The sequence below is a fragment of the Mustelus asterias genome, chromosome 26 (genome assembly GCF_964213995.1).
Source record: "Mustelus asterias chromosome 26, sMusAst1.hap1.1, whole genome shotgun sequence".
NCBI classification, from domain to species: Eukaryota; Metazoa; Chordata; class Chondrichthyes; order Carcharhiniformes; family Triakidae; genus Mustelus; species Mustelus asterias.
In genome coordinates this window covers 13,804,007-13,817,610 of record NC_135826.1, presented here as the reverse complement: position 1 = coordinate 13,817,610, position 13,604 = coordinate 13,804,007, and the positions used below count along the sequence as shown (strand labels likewise).

Genomic DNA, 13,604 nt, shown 5'->3' with positions numbered 1-13,604 from the left:
TGGTTTCACGGTCATCAGTGGATTCTTAATTTCAGATTATTTATTATTGAATTCAAATTCCACCATCTGCTGTGGTGCGATTCGAACCCGGGTCCCCAAAATATTAGCGAAGTTTCTGGATTGATACTCTCGTGATAATACCAGTAGGCCATTGCCTCCCCTTGATGCAATGGTATGGGGCTTTAGTGAGGCCACATCTGGAGTACAGTTTTGGTCACCTTACCTAAAGGAAGAGATATTTGCCTGGGAGGGCCGGCAATAAAATTTAACTAAAATTATCTGGGATAAGGGGATTGTCCCAAGGGCATAGATTGGGTAGATAAAGTTTATATTCCCTAGAATTTAGAAGAATGTGATCCGATAGAAATACATCAAACTCTTGTGAGGAGTGACGTGGTACATGCTGGGAGTATAATTTCCCAAGTGAGAGTATCAAGGACAAGGGTTCACGTGTGCAGAGTAAGAGGTCAGCCATTGAGATGAGGAGCAATTTTCTCAATAAAAGGGTTGTGAACCTCTGGAATTCTCTACCCAAAATAACTGTTCCTGCTCAGTTGCTGAATATATTTGAGGCAGACACATAAATACTAAAGGAATCGAAGGAAATGGAGATAGTGGGATCAGATAGAGGATCAGCCAGGATCTGACTGAAGGGTGGAGCAGGCAAGAAGAACTGAACTGATGCTCCGATTTTTTGCTTTGCTCCAAGTTGCATGCCTGCTGACTCGGAAACATGTCGCTGGTCCTTCATTGTGGCTGGGTCAAAATCCTGGAGCTTCCTGCACGACAGTTCTATCAGGAGTAGCTACACCACATGGGCTGTCCGCCTACTCGGGTCCCATGGCACTATATTGAAGAGTAGAGAGGTTCTGCCTGGGGTTCTGGCCACTATTTACCCGGCCCTCAATCAACATCACAAAAACAGATGATCTGATCATTATCACATTGCTGTTTGTGGGTGTGGTCATAGACACTGTGATTTTTCCCATATTACAACAGTGACCACACTTCAAAAAACTCTTTCACTGACTCTCATGCACTTGGATTCATCCAGTGGCAATGAAAGGCGTAACATCGACAAAAGTCTTTATTTTTTTCTTCTGCAGTGGTTCCTCACAGTAACTTCATCGCAGTGATAATGTAAGCCTACCTGTGACACTAATAAATAAACTTAAACTTAAAAAGTACCACCATCTCAAGGGCAATTAGGGCTGGACAATACAAGCTGGCCTAGCCAGCGATGGCCACATCTTGTTAATGAATAAAGAATAAAGAAATGCTTGTGTTGCAAAGGTCCATGCACATGTGTCACCATCACAACTGAATAGCCATCCTCTCTACCCCATTTTTGCTTCCTTCACCATCTATACTCTCATTGGATACCTCCTTACAGGACACACTGGAGAGAATTCCCCCATGCTGGCGGATTCAATGGTGCGTGGGTGAGGGATGTGGGTAGGGGGAATTCAGCGGGAGGCTGGAAAATTGTTTTTATGCGTACATTCCCGAGAGATCCTCTGCTGCTGCCTGCCATGGCAGTTCTGGAAACCTGCTGGAGGCCGGCACGAAACTGATATGCATCCCGCTAATGGGATGCAGATGAGGAGCCGACTGGAATCTTCCCCCCACCCCCAATTTCCACCTGCCACGCCAGGTTCTCTGTGACACCGTGGGTGAACACATCTGGAACAAGATGGTGTGCGGAAATTGGGAGTTCCCTTAAGAATGCCCGGGGTTACCTCTGGAGTTTGGGATGGAGGCTGCCAGCAGCCCTGGAACACCACAGCAGTGGGGTAGGGGGGAGCAACTGTCAGGTGGATCTTCCAGCTTCAGTGTCATTGAGGAGATCCACCTACAAGCCTCAGAGGTTCCTGGAAACCCACCTTCCAGCTTCAGAATGTTCCTGGAGACCCATCTTCTTTTGCAGGAAGTCCATGTTCCAGCCTCTTGAGTGTTCCTGGAGATCGATCCACTTTCTTCATAAGGTCCACCTTCTTTCTTCAGTGTTGGGTCAGTGATGTTGGGTACCTTTTAAATATGGCGCCCAGATATGACGGCGAGATGCGCACAATCAAGCCCGGCCCACTCTGGAATACGGTGCTAAACCTCTGGATATATAATTATTAAGGTCGGGTCTGGAAGATAGGCCAGGGCTTCCCATTGGCCTCTGCAGCAGGGAACTCTCCCCGGCCCCGCCTCAGCATGACTTGGTCCCAGATGGGAGAATTTGACCCACTAGTTCTAGCTGAGCTAGGAAATCCCTTGCAAACCTTCCCCAAGGGCATCCAGATGTAACAAACTGTTTTCCTTCAAGACGGAACAGAAGAGGCAGAGCGAAGGAGTCAGGTCCAAGCTAACTCACCTGCCGCAAAAAATGGCCTTTTCCCATTACCAAAATCTCCAAATTGTTAATGGGACACCTTTATAAAAAAAACTGACCAATTTTCTCTCTCCCCCACCTCTCCTTTATGCAAAAATGGGCTTCTTGCTGAATTGCAATCCCATGGTGCTCTGGGTACTTGTCCAATGGGCTATTATTCATATTCAACCGGGACACTAAGAGATGTGTGTTGGGGGAGGGGCAGGAAGGCCAGAACTGGCTTTATGGCTTTCTCATTCAAAGACCACACACTCCTTGCAGTGAGGCAAAGCTTGAATTCTGGTCAGTGAACTAACAAAGGTTTATCAACAGAATAACTAGACACGTTATAGAGCAAGAAAAAAGGTCTTAAACCCAACAGGCCCAATACTCTCAACTTCTGGGACAAGCCCAGGCAAGTCTGAGTGAGTCCCCAACGCGGCTCTCAGCAGGTCACATGATCCTTTCAGGAAAACATCCCTTAAAGGGTTACAGCACCACACCTTGCAATCCGTGCTGCAATCACCTGGTAATTTGCTCTCCTTGCCTCTTCCCAAGTGAGCTGGTTGCAAGCTGTGCAGTGTTGAGGCTCAATCATCACCAAGGGTCAGGTCTGGTAACTGGAGAGAAGCCTGGGCCCTTGCTGCTTCAGAGATTTCTCCAGTATATCACTGGAGAGGCTGCAACTTGCAGTCTTAACTCATTCCCCAATTCATTGGTCAGTTGATGCCTCAGCGATTCAGATATCCTCTTTGACAAACTCGTCGGATGACTTGAGACAAGATTAATTTCTCCATTCTTTGCCCTGGTTTAATTTACTTAATTAGAAGTTGCAAGAGGTTACACAAATTAGATCTCACACTCTTGGAGAGATGACTGTTGATCCCACTGGGTTTGGTTTGATGGAGCTTGCGTTTCAGAGCTTTACCTGATCAGAGAATTACAAATGTGCCAAAAGGAAAAGCCTCCCACCACCCCCACAATACATCAAGAGAAGACCATCAATACTTAGCACTACAAGATGTTAACGTCTCCTAGTTTAAAAAGATCCAGAGGCACAGAAGAAGAAGAAAAGAAAAAAATGAACAAGGATGATAGCAGAACTGAGAGAAATAAAAACGGAAAATGCTGGATAAATGCAGCAGGGTCTGGCAGCGTCGATGGAGAGAGAAACAGAGTTAAGGTTTTGACGCCAATGCGACTCTTCTTCAGAGCTGAACGGTTGGGCAGGACGTTCCAACCGGGGTTGGGGAAGAGGGGTTGGGAGTGTTTGGCAAACACTTCAAAAATGGAGGTGCCTTCTCTCCAGCCTTTTGAAATTTAGGCCTTCATTCTCCTAGAGGGGACAATGCCTATAAGGAAAGGATGAACAGGCCGGGGCTCTTTAACCGAGATAAGAAAGTGGCCGAATTGTAGCATTTAAAATGATGAAGAATTTTGATAGAAATATCTTCTCGATGTCTTCACTATTTTTTGGGGATATCGAAAACTAGGGGCGGCAAATGTAAGATGCTGGAGCCACTGATAATTCCAATGGGAAACTCAGGAGGAACTTTTTCACCAAGAGAATGCGGAACTCACAATCACAGGAAGTAGTTGAGGCAAATAGCAGAGGGGAGGAGGCTGGATAAACAGATGTGGGAGAAGGGGATTAGAAATGTATGCCAATTGGGTCAAGTGTAGTTGGGTGGGTGAATAACTGCCAGCAGGGATCTGTTAGTTTGTTTCGTGGCTGTAAATTCTCTGTTACTTCATTTATTTTAACTCTGACCTTTACGGAAACATCTCACGAACCCACAATGTGCTGCCTTCAGTGGATATCCATCTACAATGTGAAACACGGTGTGTGGGAGGACAGAACCTTCAATGTGAGCCGCGTGGGACTGGGATTTACCAGCAAGCTTTGCCAGCTGAGCATTTCCTGTTTATAGAACTATTCCCAGCCATTCCCCTGCCCCCAGCAGTGACAGAAGGAGGGGGGGGGGGCCTTGCGATCTTATGTGCTCAACTGAGGGTCCTCGGTTTGACATCACATCCAAGCGACAACATCCTTGAGTGTGCAGCACTCCCTCGGTACTGCATTGGAGTGTCTATGACTGGGATTTCCTCCCCCACACCCATGCTCCCCTGCCCCCCGCTTAGCATGTTTCCCAGCGGCAGAGGTGAGTCGCTGTTGGCCAATGAAAATGGCCATTGACTTTGGCGGGACTGGAAGATCCCACCGCCAGCCAATGGCGAGCTGCCTCCAGTGCAGTGGGGTTTGAACCCACACCTTCAGACTCAGGAGAGTGCTAGCCCTGTGCTAGTGCTGCTTCTATTAATACCAGGTGAAGGAGGGCGCAGAGCCAGAGAAGGGCAAAGCCAGGAGGATGCAGCAATACACAATTCTGTACAGACCCTGCTGTACTAAATTAATCAGTACAGGAGATTAAACATCAATGGAATAAGCCTCCTGAGACTCTCTGTATGTTTCCACTCCGCAGACATTTTTAATAAAATTACTTGCCAGGTTAGTGTCATTATCTCTGTATAAGCATCGTCCCATGGGGAATCTTTTCAGTTGCACTGCCAGCACTCCCTGGGGAACCCACCAACTCAATCTTGCTGCAGTGGCGTGGGAGGGCTGCTTGAGCTACCTTCCTTCAGTTGAGAATAAACTGAGATCCTATTCAGTCAAAACAAAAACTGATGGCATGTCACTCAAAGAAGGGAGCAGGCAGCCCCCTGACCAACGTGCTCCTCCCATTCCCCCATTATCCAGCCCCCCCTCAACTACTTTCCCACCCCCTTTTTGGGATCTCACTGTGCACAAAAAAGATGGCTGTTGCATACGCCTGCAAGGTAATTCACTGGGTAAAGGGGCTTGGAAATGTTTGAGATTATTATTGGATAAACAACCAGGGACATGCCATTGCCCCAAACTCTCCTGTCAGAGGAAGATCAACCAGGGTTCCTGCTCTTATGGTTACTTGGCTGTGTGGGGCAGCATGGTTAGCACTGCTGTCTCACAGCGTCAGGGACCCGGGTTCGATTCCCGGCTTGGGTCAGTGTCTGTGTGGAGTTTGCACGTTCTCCCCGTATCTGCGTGGGTTTCCTCTGGATGCTCTGGTCTCCTCTCACAGTCTGAAAGGCGTGCTGGTTAGGTGTACTGGCCATGCTAAATTCTCCCTCAGTGTGCCCGAACAGGTGCTGGAGTGTGGCGGCTAGGGGATTTTCACAGTAACTTCATTGCAGTGTTAATGTAAGCCTGCTTGTGACACTAATAAATAAACTTTAAACTGATATATTGAGGCAGCAATGGCCTTGACTGTGGAGTCCTTAAAGCCTGCACGCAAATGGTCACTGGATGAGGGACGGACACCATTCACCGGAATGGACGTGAAAGAAAATCGGGGTGTGCCGACCGGAGCGAGGCGGGGAATTGGATGGATTTTTGTCGGAAGAGTTATTGGCCATACTTACTACTAATGTTCCCTCAAAGGCTGGCTGACCCCGCCAATAGTTAACACAAACGTAGCAGCTGTCAGGAAGGGGATGTGCTCCTCTGGGGCCCTTTAGAAACAATTTAAGAAGTTGAGTAGGAAGGATGGAATCCCTGAGCTCACTCATCAGTACGAAAGAAACCCGATATCTGTGGCTAGCCGTGAGGTCACGGAGGAAACAGTGCAGCATGTTCGAACCACAATTCTGCCCAACAGGTACTGTGAAAAGAGACCGCGATGGAAACTGGACACCCGCTGCCAGTTTCCACATTTATCATTCTTGTAAGTTGATGCAAGGGGCCATCCTTTGTTAGTCAGCAAATTCACAATCGGGTCAATTTTATCAGTCCCACTCTCCCACGGGAAGCTGTAAAGAGGCGCATGGGTCAGGGTATCAGCATTACTGGCTCATAGACCCAACCCCAACACCTGATCCCTTCCCTGCCCGGAACCGGTGCATTTTTCCTACAGTCTCAATTGTACTTGTCCTTAACTCATCCGTCAACAACCGCCCTCACCCCCACTCCCCCATCCCCCCCCACACCCCCTTACACCACCACCCCTTCGCCAACTTTCACTTCACTAAATTCCAAACCATTATTCTCACCTTCAGCTCCTGCGATTGACACCAGGCTAGTGGCCAGCTGCAGGCAGCTGTGTGTCACGCAATGTCAGCCACTAAAACTAACATAGGCATTAGGAGCAGGAGTAGGCCACACGGCCCTTGAAGCCTGTTCCACCATTCAATAAGATCATGACTGATCTGATATTAACCTCGGCTCCACATTCCTGCTAACCCCCGATGGCCTTTCACCCGCCCCCCCCCCCCCCCCCCCCCCACTGGCTAATCAAGAATCTATCAATCTCTGCCTTAAAATTATTCAAATACTTTGCTTCCTCTGCCTTTTGAGGAAGAAAGTTCCAAACACTCACAACCCTAAGAGAGAAAACAATTCTCCTCATCTTTTCTTATATGGGTAACCCCTTATTTTTAAACAGTGACCCCCTAGTTGTAGATTCCCCCACAAGAGGAAACATCCTGTCCACACCCACCCTGTCAATACCCCTCAGGATCTTATAGATTTCAATCAAGTCGCCTCTTACTCTTCTAAACTCCAGTGGATATAAGCCTAGCCTGTCCAACCTTTCCTCATAAGACAACCCATCCATTCCAGGTATTAGTTGAGTGAACCTTCTCTGAACTGCTTCCAATAATGAGACCAATAATGTACACAGTGCTCCAGAAGTGGTCCAACTAATGCCCTCTTGAGTGGTGGCGTCCACGCAAAACAATTTTAATTTGGACTTCTTGTGGTAGCTAGGGAGGAGACGTCCATTCACTGGTCAAGGTTGGACTATAGCCCAGTGTTTGGTCAGCACACTGGCCAAACAAGTAAAGAGCACCAGACCGCAGAATAAAGAATTTTATAACAAAGGTATGTTTAAAACGTTGTTTACGAGAATGGTTCCAGGGATGACAAACTTCAGTTATGAAGTCTGAATAGATGCTTAAGAGATCTAAAAGCATTGTATGGGTTTTATGAATAGGAGTTTTTTTTCACTGTCAAGTGTGTAGGAGTGAGAACTGTATTGGATTGTTAGGAGTTTATTTGCTTTCCAATTTCACATGGTCTCACAACACCAGGTTAAAGTCCAACAGGTTTATTTGGAATCACGAGCTTTCGGAGTGCTGCCCCTTCATCAGGTGAGTCTCTGTTGGACTTTAACCTGGTGTTGTGAGACTTCTTACTGCGCCCACCCCAGTCCAACGCCGGCATCTCCACATCATCAATTCCACATGGCATGTGATGTCTGCCCATGGTGGATACTGGATGAGAAGCTATGGAGGTGGCATGGAGGGTACGGGTGGCTATGGTGGGGTGGGGTTGGGAGAGGGTACAAAGTGGCATTGATTTTGCATGGAGGATGTGAGGGGCCAAGGGGGTAGGTGGGGTCATGAGCTGTATTGTGTTGGCATGGAGGGTATGAACGACCCTGGGGATGTGGTAGCTGGGGAGGTGACTGGGCATGAGGGTTGAGGGTTAGAGGACTAACAGCTTCTAAAGCAGCCTTGGCACTTGCCTATTCCTGAGGGTGGGACATGTTTCAACTGGAGCTTCCCGTCTGGGGAGCCAAAAGCTGTCCCCTGGAGGTGAATCTTGAATCATATGGAGTCCAAGACAATCTGGCAGGGTGGGGGGTGAGAGGAAGAGGGTGGACTTTAAAACCATCAGGCCACCTTCAAACAGGCCGTGCACCAGATGTGAATCTCCCGAGCCAAGCAAACAAAGATAAAAGAGTAAAACCATGAGGGGAAGTGAGAAATTTATCTAACTTATGGAAGTTAACTTGAGGGAAAATTTGGGGGTTTCTGCCATAGTGAGGAGATATTTTCACCCACTGACATGATCCCAATGATGTGGTTGATGAATGTGTAGGTGCAGTGTCCAGTTTAGGACTAGAACACGAACACGTGCACACACGCACGCACACGCACGCACACACGCACATGCACACCAGAAGTCACTGCCTTTGATTCTCCCTTGAACTGTTTGCTGATCTCACCAGAGAGAGGTACAGAATACCAGACAGCACCCATGGATCCTTAGGTCAACGAGATTCAGAAACCCTCAAAACAAGAGAGCATGGAACAAAGGGTTGCAGTTCCTGGAGCCCATTCAATGAGAATGGAAATAAATACATATAGTAAATATAACACAAGCTTATCACCCTTTGAAAAGACAGGATGGTAATTCACTGTGATGGTGACATTCAGCCATTTTTTATTTCCTTTCCACACCATCCTGTCGATCGCTTGCACTGGTATCACCACAGGTTTCACCAAATAGGAAAGGCTTACCTTCAATAGTGGAGTCAGCCAGCACCATGGACAACAAGGCCATTGCGAAGACAACCGGGGACATCGTCAAGTAACTTGGTAACAGCATCCTTGGCAATGACCTTTAACACTGGCCTGGAAGCCGAGGCCTGTACCAGCGTAACAGTCGACTTCCGATAGAATTCACTTCAAGTCTGGAAAGAGAGGATAGAGAAACAGAAGACAAGGTTAAAATTGCGCACATTTTAGATCAGAGTGCCCATTGAAAGTTTTGGTCAATCTTATAGGGTATTATTGTTCAATTTGAACTGATTGGGACAGAGTGGCACAGGACTCCAGGTGCTGGCCTTTCACTTCAACGAGCTGGGATCAAATGGAGTCCCTGCTAATGGCCCCTTACTCTCCTAGCCAACAGGATCCTAAGTGAAAGGAATTTTGACAAGAGTCCGTCTATTTTCTAGTGGACAAGAATCCACAGAACAAAAATCTCAATAACATGACATTAAATTCCCATTATTCCTCACAAAAATCTGGGTGTAATGTGCATGTGCAACATTGCTACAGTTAAAGCTATTATTCTGAGCACATGGCTGGTCTTAAGTTTATTTATTAATGTCACAACGAGGCTTACATTAACACTGCAAGGAAGTTACTGTGAAAATCCCCAAGTCGCCGCATTCCGACGCCTGTTCGGGTACACTGAGGGAGAATTTACCATGGCCAATGCACGTAACCAGCACGTCATTCGGACTGTGGGAGGAAACTGGAACACCCGGAGGAAACCCACGCAGACACGGGGAGAATGTGCAAACTCCACACAGATAGTGACCCGAGGCCGGAATTGAACCTGGGTCCCTGGCACTGTGAGGCAGCATTGTTAACCACTGTGCCACCGTACAGGGTTAATAACAGAGTTCCGTGCTCTTCCAGAATACCAAAGTCTTCATCTTAAATTGTTAAGATTGCTATCCTCTGTACCTGGACAATCAGCAGGAGTTTGGAGCCCAGCAGAGAACTGGCCATTCCTTCCCCAAGAAAAGTCACATTTTAGTTTGAAATAAAACAGTTCAACATTGCAGTAAAATCTAGAGAACTCCTTTGATTAGCTCAGTTAATGGGCTACCCATTGGGGAAATGGGCCAAAGAAAAGGTATCCGGTTCGATTCCCCATCCAGTAATCTGAGATGGAAAGAGCAAAGGGGCATAGACGGTTCATGAGGAATAATCGGGGCTTAACTGTGATGCCCCTTATTGCCATCACTCATTGACCATCCACATGAAGATAGGGCACTTAGAAGCGTGGAAAGGGAGAAAGCATTATTTTGGACCTGTACCCTATTTTCGCAGAATCATAGAATCCCTGCAGTGTCGAAGGAGGCCATTTGGCCCAGTGAGTCTGCACCAACTCAGCATCTTACCCAGGTGCTCCACCCGCCCTATCCCCACAACCACACGCACTTACTGCTAATCCCCCTAACCTAAACATCATTGGACACCAATTCAGCATGACCAATCCACCTGACCTGCACATCTTTGGACTGTGGGAGGAAACCGGAGGAAACCCATGCAGACACGGGGAGAACGTGCAAACTCCACACAGACAGTGACCCAAGCCGGGAATCGAATCCAGGTCCCCGCAGCTGTGAGGCAGCAGCGCTAACCACTCTGCCACCGTGGGTTAAAATAAGTAACCAATTAAAATTAACCAAACTGAGGGGCAAATAAAAGAGACAGCCCCTTAAAGGATTCTGCCTTAAACTGAACACAAATGAATCTTAAAAGAGAGCCCCGGGAGAAGGGCGGACAGTCGGGTTGGACAACCCCACTTGGTCACCCGTTGCCTGGACCTGTTGATGGTGAGTCTGGCCAGGCCCAGGCCCCGGAACAGGTTCACGAGGAGCTCCTCCACCTTCCTCGTCCCCTCTCCGCACCAGGTGCCTGGAAATCAGGAGTGTGGGACTGAAGTGGGACTAAAAAAAACTAAAAAGGGGGTGCAGTCTAAAACAACCTAAATAAGCACGGTCTCATAGTGTGAGTGCGGGAGGGAGGTAGGAGGATAATATGCAAAGCTGTGGCATCCTTCCTGAAAACAACTATATTAACATCCAGCAGGAAACTGCCTGCGACATGATCAATAGAAATTGCACAGAAGGAGCCTGTTCTATAAAAACTTCAGGTTGTATAAATCCTCTCCTCTAATTCAATTGAGAGATTTAATTTCTAATATTTTTCCATTACAGCTTGTAAGAGAGACAGTTGGCTTCTGTGTAGAACACACCAGCCACGTTGAATAAAAGCCAGCAAAGAATAATGACTAACTGAATGGTTTCAGCAGAAATACATGGATATAAAAATAAAAGGTAATCGCAGCTTTCCAGCTCTCTCCTTCAACCGCCTTTAAGGTTACTCATGAGGTCAAGGTGAAGAATTGCAGCCATTCAGTGAATGGATGGATAAGTGATCGGGCTGATTCAGCACAGTTTCAGATTCAGGTCCAGAGTCTTTCATTGTCATCTCCCCATCTGTCACAATAACGGCTAAAATCTAATCATAACAACCTCTCCAAATACAAGTCTGGACACACTCCTATCATCACAGTGCTTATCAATATTCAGGGCAACTGCCAACCATGGGTAAACGAAGCAATGGTCTCATTTTTAAGGAGCACATTCTGTAGAACTGAAATACATATCCAATGGGTGGCACAGTGGTTAGCACTGCTACGTCACAGCACCAGGGACCCGAGTTCGATTCCGGCCTCGGGTGACTGTCTACGTGGAGTCTGCACGTTCATAGAATCCCGACAGTGCGGAAGGCCATTTGGCCCGTTGAGCCTGCACCGACAGCAATCCCAAACTGTAACCCCATGTAATCCCTTGACACTAAGGGGCAATCCTACCCAGGCTGTTCCCTGCAACCCCCAGTATTTACCCCGCTAATCTGCCTAAACTACACTTCTTGGGACACTGAGGGGCAATTTAGCATGTCCAATCCACCTAACCTGCACGTTCTCCCGGTGTCGGCGTGGGTTTCCTCCAGGTGCTTTGGTTTCCTCCCACAGTCCAAAGATGTGTAGGTTAGGCGGATTGACCATTAAAAAAATTACCCCTTAGTGTCCAAAGATCTGTAGGTTAGAGGGAATGAGGAGGAATTTCTTCACTCTGAAGATGGTGAATCTTTGGAATTCTCTATCCCAGCAGCCTGTGGAAACTTAATCACTGAGCATGTTGAAGGCAGAAATTAATAGATTTCTGGATACAAACGATGCTTATAATGTTCATTTATTAGTGTCACAATTAGGCTTACATTAACACTGCAATGAAGTCACTGTGAAAATCCCCTCGTCGCCACACTCCGGCGCCTGTTCGGGTACACTGAGGGAGAATTTAGCATGGTCAATCCACCTAACCAGCATGTCTTTTGGACTGTGGGAGGAAACCAGAGCATCCAGAGGAAACCCACACAGACAGGGGGAGAATGTACAGACTTTGCACAGACAGTGACCCAAGCTGGGAATTGAACCCAGGTCCCTGGCGCTGTGAGGCAGCAGTGCTAGCCACTGTGCCACCATGCCAAGGGATATGGAGATAGGGGGGAAAATGGCAATGAGACAGATGATCAGACATGATCTGTTTGAATGGCGGAGCAAACTCAATGGATCTACAATTGGTGCTTTTACCTATATTCCTCATAACTCTACCAGCATAACTCTCTATTCCTCTCTGCCATGTACTTATCGAGCATCGTATTAAATGCATCAAAACTATTTGCCTCAACTTCTCTTTCTATGGTAGTGAATTTCACATTACCACCATGGTACCATAGGACCATACAAACGATGTAGCACAGAAGGGGACCATTTGACCCATCTTGTCCATGCTGACCCAAAGACACCCAGGTGCCCTCTCGAATCCCATCTTCCTGCACATGGCCCAGAGTGCTGCAGCTTACTGCACTCGAGGTAAGATCCAGATCCTTTTTAAATGAATTTAGGGTCTCTGCCTCCACCACCAACTCAGGCAGCAAATTCCTAACACCCTCCATACTCTGTGCTAAAAAGTTTTTCCTCATGTCCCCTCTAATCTTTCTGAAACTTAGCTTGAACCTAGGAGGTTGTTGAACTGTCTGCCAAGTGAAACAGGTTCCTCCTGTCTACTATCTCTCTACCCCTCACAATTTTGAATGCTTCAATCAAGTCACCCACTCTGGGTAAAGCAGCTTCTTTGTAATTCTCTATTTGAGTAACAACAGCACAGGTTCAATTCCCATTCCAATCTACCTTCTCATCCTTCACGAGGGTAATAGCAAACCACAAACGATAAAATAAAAGGGCTCAGGACAAAGCATCTGCAGACAATGACCTGTCTCTAGATGAATAAATGAATGTTACATTGATGCTTTTTAATTTTGTTCTTCATTACAGAAGGAAATGCTCTCTCCAAGTCTACTCTTATCCAAAACTATCATATTAAAAACCTCTATTTGGTCATCTTTTCATAGAATAGAATCCCTACAGTGCAGGAGGCCAATCGGCCCATCGAGACTGCACCAACAACAATCCCACCCAGGCCCTAGTCACATAACCCCATATATTACCCTGCTAATCCCTCTAACCTACGCATTCTGGGGCACTAAGGGGCAATTTAGCATGGCCAAACCTAACCTGCACATCTTTGGACTATGGGAGGAAATCGGAGCACCCGGAGGAAACCCACGCAGACACGGGGAGAACGTGCAAACTCCATACAGACAGTGACCCAAGTCGGGACTCGAACCCAAGTCTCTGGAGCTGTGAGGCAGTAGTGCTAACGACTTTGCCACCCTTTCAACTTTCTTGTAACAAGGAGGAGAGAGACCCAATTTGTTCATTCTTTCCTGGTAGGTATAACTTTGCAGTTCTGGGTATCATGCTTACAAACCCTTT

The 13,604-nt window shown here is 47.1% G+C and overlaps 1 protein-coding gene across 1 annotated transcript in view; it reads right to left on the bottom strand.

Moving 5' to 3' along the window:
* LOC144479463 (receptor-type tyrosine-protein phosphatase delta-like) overlaps nt 1-13,604 on the bottom strand; it is a 526,436-nt gene that overhangs the window by 348,251 nt on the left and 164,581 nt on the right. Inside the window, exon 2 of the mRNA XM_078198154.1 lies at nt 8,702-8,874. Within this exon, the coding sequence (XP_078054280.1) occupies nt 8,702-8,789 (88 nt within the window). The 5' untranslated portion in view covers nt 8,790-8,874. The remainder of the gene's footprint in view (nt 1-8,701; nt 8,875-13,604) is intronic.